Source organism: Cherax quadricarinatus, chromosome 53 (assembly GCF_038502225.1).
Source record: "Cherax quadricarinatus isolate ZL_2023a chromosome 53, ASM3850222v1, whole genome shotgun sequence".
NCBI lineage: Eukaryota > Metazoa > Arthropoda > Malacostraca > Decapoda > Parastacidae > Cherax > Cherax quadricarinatus.
The window spans coordinates 23,990,913-24,000,540 of NC_091344.1; the positions used below are offsets into that span (position 1 = coordinate 23,990,913).

A 9,628-nucleotide genomic window follows, 5' to 3' on the forward strand; every position below is an offset into this window, starting at 1 on the left:
CATCTCCACTGCCTCCAACCGTCTCCTCGCTGCTGCATTTACCACCCAAGCTTCACACCCATATAAGAGTGTTGGTACTACTATACTTTCATACATTCCCTTCTTTGCCTCCATAGATAACGTTTTTTGACTCCACATATACCTCAACGCACCACTCACCTTTTTTCCCTCATCAATTCTATGATTAACCTCATCCTTCATAAATCCATCCGCCGACACGTCAACTCCCAAGTATCTGAAAACATTCACTTCTTCCATACTCCTCCTCCCCAATTTGATATCCAATTTTTCTTTATCTAAATCATTTGACACCCTCATCACCTTACTCTTTTCTATGTTCACTTTCAACTTTCTACCTTTACACACATTCCCAAACTCATCCACTAACCTTTGCAATTTTTCTTTAGAATCTCCCATAAGCACAGTATCATCAGCAAAAAGTAACTGTGTCAATTCCCATTTTGAATTTGATTCCCCATAATTTAATCCCACCCCTCTCCCAAACACCCTAGCATTTACTTCCTTAACAACCCCATCTATAAATATATTAAACAACCATGGTGACATTACACATCCCTGTCTAAGACCTACTTTTACCGGGAAATAGTCTCCCTCTCTTCTACACACCCTAACCTGAGCCTCACTATCTTCATAAAAACTCTTTACAGCATTTAATAACTTACCACCTATTCCATATACTTGCAACATCTGCCACATTGCTCCTCTATCCACTCTATCATATGCCTTTTCTAAATCCATAAATGCAATAAAAACTTCCCTACCTTTATCTAAATACTGTTCACATATATGCTTCAATGTAAACACTTGATCTACACATCCCCTACCCACTCTGAAACCTCCTTGCTCATCCGCAATCCTACATTCTGTCTTACCTCTAATTCTTTCAATTATAACCCTACCGTACACTTTTCCTGGTATACTCAGTAAGCTTATTCCTCTATAATTTTTACAGTCTCTTTTGTCCCCTTTCCCTTTATATAAAGGGACTATACATGCTCTCCGCCAATCCCTAGGTACCTTCCCCTCTTTCATACATTTATTGAACAAAAGTACCAACCACTCCAACACTATATCCCCCCCTGCTTTTAACATTTCTGTCATGATCCCATCAGTACCAGCTGCTTTACCCCCTTTCATTTTCATTTTCATTTTCATTTTCATTTTATATTATACATGTTATGTATAATATAATATTTACAAGTACAGTAAATTGTTGACAGTTTGTTTATTCTTAAAAAAAAAAAAAAAATTTTTTTTTTTGAGTGAAACAGTGAGGCTTGATCCTCCATGAGGGTCATAAGTTTAATTCTCCTATGTGTGGGTTGTTTGTGCATTGTTTCAGTTGTGGAATTGTGCCCTTTTATTCTCAAAGAGACTTATCTCTCTGACCTCTCAGATGAGGCCAGAGAGCGTAGTGACTGGCCATAGCAGTATAGTATGTTACTAAAAATTGGTGTGATGGGGTTTTGATAAGATGTTCAGTTACAGGAGCATTGCACATATCAGACATGGTCAAGCTGTGCCTCGCTAGCCACATGTGCTTCTGCTCATTCAGTGAGGATAGACAGCATCCATGTTTATATTATTTCCTTGCCACTTCTACTGATGTAATCACGAAAAAGTTACTCATGTGTTACAGGTCTCAATTACATATCTGGAAATTGTCAGGGGCAGCTCTTAGGTCATGAAATATTAAAAAACAAAAGGCAGGGCAGCCCAAGGAAGGAAACCCATTTACCGTTATTCATTCATTGTTGTCTTGCCTGAGATGTGCTGACATCAGATGACCCTCCAACTGTAACATCACCACCCCCTTAGAAAGTGCAGGCACTGCTCTTCCCACTTCCAGGACTCAAGTCCGTATTTACAAATAGGTTGAGTGATTATAAACTTACAATAGATAGAGTATTTTTTTATTAACATGTCGGTAGTTTCCCACCAAGATAGGGTGGTCCTAAAAAGAAAAACTTTCACCATCATTCACTCCATCACTGTCTTGCCAAAGGTGCACTTAGATTAGTTAGTTATATAACTGCAACCTTAACACCCCTCCTTTAGAGTGCAGGCACTGTACTTCCCATCTCCAGGACTCAAGTCCGGCCTGCCGGTTTCCCTGAATCCCTTCATAAATACGTACTACCTTGCTCACATTCCAACAGCACGTCAAGTCCTAAAAACCCCCTTGTCTCCATTCGCTCTTATCTAACACGCTCACACATGCTTGCTGAAGTTCAAGCCCCTCGCACACAAAACCTCCTTTACCCCCTCCTTCCAACCTTTCCTAGGCCAACCTCTACCCCGCCTTCCCTCCACTACAGATTTATACAGTCTCAAAGTCATTCTATTTTGTTCCATCCTCTCTACAGGATGAAGTAATTATAGTTATTTATAAAGAGGTACAGTAATTATAGTTTGTTACATATAGGTAATTACAAAAAAGTAAAAAAAAAAAAAAAAAAAAGGTAAATATTTATAAACCCAACTGCAAAAAGCTAAGTAAAAATAGGTAGTTTGATAATTTGATAAACACTGCATAACTTACCAGCATTATATTTCCTAAGAAGGTAGGTGTTCCCAGTCCCATCAATCACATAGCGTCGAAGGTCCAATGGGTCAGCTTTCTGCAGAAAGATTACAATTTGTTGAAACCCAACATTACAGAGGAAAGTTCTTTAGCTAAATAATACTCGAAGCACATAACGGAGGACCCTGCTCATACAGCAGGTTAGTTTCCAGGCTATTGCTGTTAAGTGAAAATTGCACTCAAGTGAAACACAGCCTTTTTTCCACTTACAAATGCATATAAAAGCCTGATAACATGTTTATGCTATCATATGTTAAGTGAGCAATAGAGCTAGGCTTTAAAAATGCATATACAGTACACACATTACTTACCTTAAAATATTTTCATCCTTAGCTTATAGTGAGTGGTGAAATTATTTATTTTGTGTGTATGCTTGTGTGCACATGCACGATGCACACACTCACGCACACATGAATGCACACACGCATGCATGCACATGCATACACACACACACACACAAATTAATTTCCTTGCAGAAAGCAAAGCAATAAATTTGTTTCAAGTATTCCTTTCAATTACTATGCATAAGAAAAATGCCTGTACTTTAAAGGAGGGGTTTGGGATATTGGCAGTTTGGAGGGATATGTTGTGTATCTTTATATGTATATGCTTCTAGACTGTTGTGTTCTGAACACCTCTGCAAAAACAGTGATTATGTGTGAGTGAGGTGAAAGTGTTGAATGATGATGAAAGTATTTTCTTTTTGTGGATTTTCTTTCTTTTTTTTGGGTCACTGCCTCAGTGGGAGACGGCCGACTTGTTAAAAAAAAAAAAAAATTATGCTTACCAGTAAGAGAGTATCCTTGATATAGTCCATACTAACAATTGGAGTGATGCATCCGACCAATGACCTGGCAGTGTTCACCATGACAGCATCGCTTATGACTAGATCAACTTTTGACATTTCTGATGGAGATGCTATTTCGGCACCACCACCAGCTGCAATCCTGTAAAAAATCACTAAGTGAGCACTCAGTAACTGCAGAGATGTTACCATAATTATTTCCACATTAAAAATAAAATTGCAAGACACAAACTGCTATTACCAGGTTTTAATTTTAAACTTATCGGGAAATTCCTAAAAGGGATGTAAATTCAAGAAATACTGAATGTTCACAATTGCTGGTTCTCTAGCTGTCAATCCAGAAAAAATGGGGCAGCTGAATAATGTGCTATGAAGCATGTCTATCTTGCACTTTGTGGCAGGAGTCAACCCCCCACCACTCCTTGAGATGTATAATCCACAATGGCATAGCACTTCACTTAAAGAACGTATTTTAATTTGAGAACAGAGCGCAGAGTGCAGCTCAGTGGGTCTAGTGCTGACTGCTGAACTCCAATATAATCCAAAAACAAATATAAGTCCAATTCTGTGGTTAAGATGAGATTTGTTGGGATTTTTAACCCACAGGGTTAGCCACCCAGGATAACCCAAGAAAGTCAGTGTGTCATTGAGGACTGTCTGACCTATTTTCACTGGGGTCCTTCAATCTTGTCGCCCAGGATGTGACCCACACCAGTCAACTAACACCCAGGTGCCTACTCATTGCAGGTGTAAGGAAACATTCCACCCATACCAGAGACTGAATGACAGACACTGTGCGAGGCGAGAGCATTACCAAACAAACCAAACTCATCCACAGATTGAAAAGGAAAACTGGATGACACATCAGTCTATCTTTCTTTACTACTTATCTAATCACGACACTGAAAAGTGGATTATATTTATGACAGTAAGGGTCATACTGCACCTAGACAATGTGCAGTAGTCAGGCTTGATCAAAGATACCTTTATTTCCTTGAATCAAGAGTCCTTCACAGGCATCAAGAAACCCAGTTTGAAAGGAAAGACAAGTGGAGAAATCATGGCTTCACTTGACCTTGGTTATTTTCTCACCTCCCACTGCCCTCACTGGACTTCTGGCTCTTCCTTCTTTTCTTGAGACAACCATTTTCAAAATTTCATTTTGAGTTTATGGGTTACAGGTACAGTACTTGAACAGTGCTCCTCAATTTATGGTGGTTCAATTTACAATATTTTGAATTTACAATGGTGCAGAAGCTTGAAATAATTATCCAGCATGAAGACAGCAAGTCCGTAACATGTATTAACGTACAGCAGAACCCCCCGTATCTGCGGATTCAGTTTCCACGGTTTCAGTAATCCATGGTTTACCACAGCCCGAAAATGACACAAAAGTACAAAAGTAGTGATGCTGCCAGTTCTTCAAAGCCTAAGAGAAGCCATGATACTTTTGACTTACAATGGGTTTCTCGCAACGTAACCCCATCATAAATAGAGGAGCACCTGTACATTTGGCACACTTACCTACGAAATGATCTAGCCTTTATCTTATTCTCCAGAATTATAAACATGGTCCATCCCTCAAAGATGAGTTTTCCCTTCCTCTTTCTGAACAGACGGCAATGTTTGGCCACTTCATTCTGGTTTTGTAGTTCATAGTTACTTTCTGCCAGCCAGCGACCTTGCTTGACACTGTCTATGACATATTCAGGTTTCAGCAACCATTTACCTTACCAGATAAAAAGAATAAAAGCAATTAAGCCTTGGTTTCTATGTGGTCATAAAACAGAATAATGTCCAATTATTCATAAAAAAGGAGCTATAACTATACACACAGATGAGTTATTCAAAAATAATATTATATACAAGAAAAAGATTCACTAATGTTTTTTGGCCATTTCCAAAATGGCCAACCAATCGTCTAATGCTCACCCTGCTCATGGTTCCCAGGTGGAATGCACCCCTCTGTTTAAGATATGGTACACTAGAGCGTATGTAAATAAGACATTATTATCATCATGGGGAGCGCTAAACCCATAGGATTATACAGCGCATGTGAGGGGGGGTATGGAAAGTATTCAGACTTAATTCAGGGAACTGGAGCACAGATCCAATTCCCTAGATCAAGAGCCCCTCACCAGCATCAAGGAACCTCCTTTGAGGGGTGTAAATAACACAATATATGGTTTATGGAATTTTATTGACACACTTCATCCACCAGGGTCATTCATCAATTGTCCCAGTGGATGCAACATTCCCTCAGAATGTCATTAACTGCATAATGTGTTTTATTAGCATATTGATCAGTACCTTCTACCACTGACATACACTAGAGTGTACAACAACCATGGGGCGAGTTGAATGATAATTCTAGGCCTTTCGTGTTGCAATCAACACATCATCAGGAGCTTGCAATGATGATGAAAAGATGAAGAGGACCAAGCAAATATAGTCACAAGAAATGTGGTTGTTTTGCATTTTGTATTGCTTGTTCGCAATACAGTGGTACCCAGAATTTCGGCCATAATTCGTTCCAGAAGACTGTTCGAGTGCTGTTACCAAACAAATTTGTTCCCATAAGGAATAATGTAAATTAGATTAGTCCATTTCAGATCCCCAAAAATACACTTACAAAAGCACTTACAATAATACACTTACATAATTGTTAGAGTTGGGAGCTGTATGAAACTCAGGGTACCACTGTATTTGCATAATACACTAGAGTATAGAGAGAGTAGAAGAGATATGTGGTGCTCCTTCATGGACGAGCAAGTCAGAAGTTAAACACAATATTGAAATTGGGTAATGAGATAAATTATTACTACTGTATTATAATATTCACAGAGATGCATTAAACCCATAAGGTTTACACAGCATCTGGGACTGGGAGGCAATCACATTTGATCCAAATCCTTGGATCACAAGCTCTTCAACACCACCAAGATACCACTTCAAAGAGCAAGAATGAGTTAAATTACACTAGTTATGAAGAATACAACATAAATAATTAACAATATCATAATTCTTATAGAATTAAAATGCTATTCATAAACACAATAAAATAAAACCCCATATAGGGTAGATGCAGTACATTAAATCCCATGGTATAATGAATTGATAATGGGGAGTCCTCAATACAGCCTCTCCACATTTAATGATGGAGATCCATTCCTAAGACCATGTTGGTAAACGAATTCATCGCTAAGTGAGGAGCATATTATAATGGTAGTGGATTTGTGTCACCCATCTATGATATTGTTTTAATGTCACTTATGCACCATTTATAACATTTCTGGTATATTTTTAAATGTTTATACAGCCACATGCTAATGGCTTTCTTTTCTCCTTAACAATATTTTATTACATGTAAAGCACATGTTGTACACAGCCACTCCTCACTTACTGAAGTACTCGTTTACCGACGACTCGGACTTACGACAGGCTCTCTGACCAGTATGCATACCTAAATAATGTATATAAGAGATGATTTCCTCTTTTATGTTTATTACAATATACAGTACATTACTGTATAAACATTTAAAAATATACCAATGTTATAAATGGTGCAAAGGTGACATTAAAACAATATCAAAGATGGTTGACACAAACCCACTACCATTATAGTATGCTCCTCACTTAGTGACGAATTCATTTACCAACGTGGTCTTAGGAATGGAACTCCGTCATTAAGTGAGGAGAGGCTGTACTGCAGAAAGAAATAAAGGTGTTTGCTTTTGTTTTAATACAGTCTAGTAGATAATTCACAGATGTAAACATTGAAAATAAAGGAATTAAAAGTACAATCATCTCTGTGAATTTTGTCTCATTTCGGAAGCCCATTATAACAAGGTCCATCATCTGAGAGTTGGAGCATGTAATCAAAATGCCAAAATGATTCATCATTAGTAAGCTAGAGCCGTGATACACTAGAAGCCATACCTCCTGCCAAAGCGCCAAGGACCTTTTCAGTCGTACTAAATTCTTTGGCAATGACGTGCGTACATATTCCTGTAAATTTGCTCTTGTAGAGATCCTCAATCCTGCCACCCAAAGACACTATGCCGTTGTGGAGAGACAGCAGCTCATCCTGATTCTGAACCCCGGAGATGAGGAATCTGGGGATGCCTTTTCCGAACTGGGGCCTCGAATCATTAGCCATTGCTGTAGTTAAGTCCTCCTGGAATTAACAAAAATAAACCTCAAAAGATCATCATGGGAAAGCTCTAAACCCACAGGGTTTATAAAGTGCTTGGGGAATAAGAGATAAACAGGATTGATCCAAGGGGACAATAACTCCAATACTTTGAATCAAGAGCCTTTTACCAGTATCAAGAAACCCACCGAGAGGGAGAAGACACACACAATGTTAAGAAATTATTATAAATATTTAAACAGTATACGTATAGCACAGATGTTACATGCTGGCTAGCTCATTAAATATGTATAGTGCAAGAATACATACAGGAGGGCCCTGCTTATACAGCAGGTTGGGTTCCAGGTTACTGCTGTAAAGCAAAAATTGCTGTAAAGTGAAACATAGCCTTTTCTCACTTTGAAATGCATATACAAGCCTGATAACATATTTACACTATTAAATACTAAGCAATATGGCTAGACCTAAAAAATGCATATACAGTACACACATTATTTGCCTAAAAATATTTTCATCCTTAGCTTATAATGAGTGGTGAATATATTTATTGTAGGAAGTCTGAATAATTGAAGAAGGGGTATACATGTACATTAAAACCACTGTACGTATTAGCGAAACGCTGTAAACCGAAGCTCTTTAAAGTGTGGCCTTCCTGTACATGAGAGTTTCAGAGTTGAATTGGCACCATATATCTAGCATATCCTACTCAATAACCTATGTCTAGTTCTTAAATAGTCTGTAATCATTACAATCAGTCTGGCTGAGATGCACTACATGCTAGTGCCTTTCTTTTGTGCTTTACAATATTTCGTCACATGTAAACTACATTTAGTATACTGCAGAAAAGAAATGAAGTTGTATTGTATATATATTTCAGTTTGGCTGTGATGCTAGAGGTATGGGATTGAGTCCTACATGTAAGCTACGAGATGTACAATTATTTGTAAATAAGCCATCCATTTGTGGTATCCAAGTACGTACACTGAAAACATCTGGAGTGACACCATGATGTGACAGGATGATGGGACCATGATGTGACAGGATGATGGGACCATGATGTGACAGCATGATGGGAGACAGACATGATAGCATAACATGACAGCATGATGGGAGAGAGACAAGACAGCATAATGGGAGAGACATGACAGCATAATGTGACAGCATGGGTGAGAAACATGATAGCTTGTGACAGCATGATAGGAGCATGACATAACAGCATGATGTGAGAGTATGATGGGTGAGACAATGATAGCATGAAGTGATATGACATGATAGAATGAATTGACAGCATAATGTGACAGCATGATATTGGTCCTACTAAAAAACTTTTTAACCTACAGTGCATGCATGCACGTGCACACGTGTGTGTGTGTGTGTGTGTGTGTGTGTGTGTGTGTGTGTGTGTGTGTGTGTGTGTGTGTGTGTGTGTGTGTGTGTGTGTGTGTGTGTGTGTGTGTGTGTGTGTGTGTGTGTGTGTGTGTGTGTGTGTGTGTGTGTGTGTGTGTGTGTGTGTGTGTGTGTGTGTCAGTGGACACTCAAGGTTATTCAATTTTTAATTTTTGGGAAAAAAATTGAATAACCTTGAGTGTCCACTGACGCCCCGTCCTCTCAAAACCTCTAAAACCACATATCTGGCCAATTATTCAGTAACTACCCGGTGCTACGGTAACTACATAACCTCATCAACTATTAAACTTACCCAAACACATAAAAAAAACGGCTAAAAATAACAGAGGAAGATGAGAATGAGAATCAACCCCGCCAGTGTTGTGATGCCACAGTGTTGCCACCTCTGCTGCACCACCTTCATAATAATAATAGTAATAATAATAATAATAATAATAATAATAATAATAATAATAATAATAATAATAATAATAATAATAATAATAATAAATGCTTGATAAACTCATACATGTTAATGGCTTTCGTTGTGCTTAACAATATTTTATTCCATATAAGTTACACTTTGTACACTACACTGAGAAATTTAATTTGTTTATGGTTTTACTTTTAATAAATCTTTACCACATTTTTGTGTGTGTGAGATAGTTCATGTCTCGTT

The 9,628-nt window shown here is 38.2% G+C and overlaps 1 protein-coding gene across 3 annotated transcripts in view; it reads right to left on the reverse strand.

Annotated features, from left to right (window-relative positions):
* The window catches only part of LOC128692188 (SMC5-SMC6 complex localization factor protein 1), a 54,186-nt gene extending 44,823 nt beyond the window's left edge, over positions 1 to 9,363 (reverse strand). For all 3 annotated transcript variants that reach the window (XM_070096472.1, XM_070096473.1, XM_070096471.1), the window contains exons 1-5: positions 9,263 to 9,363; positions 7,350 to 7,587; positions 4,935 to 5,139; positions 3,393 to 3,552; positions 2,564 to 2,642 (exon numbers count right to left, since the gene is read on the reverse strand). In XM_070096472.1, coding sequence (XP_069952573.1) covers positions 2,564 to 2,642; positions 3,393 to 3,552; positions 4,935 to 5,139; positions 7,350 to 7,569 — 664 coding nt within the window. In that variant the 5' untranslated portion in view covers positions 7,570 to 7,587; positions 9,263 to 9,363. The remainder of the gene's footprint in view (positions 1 to 2,563; positions 2,643 to 3,392; positions 3,553 to 4,934; positions 5,140 to 7,349; positions 7,588 to 9,262) is intronic.
* Positions 9,364 to 9,628: the final 265 nt, after the last annotated feature.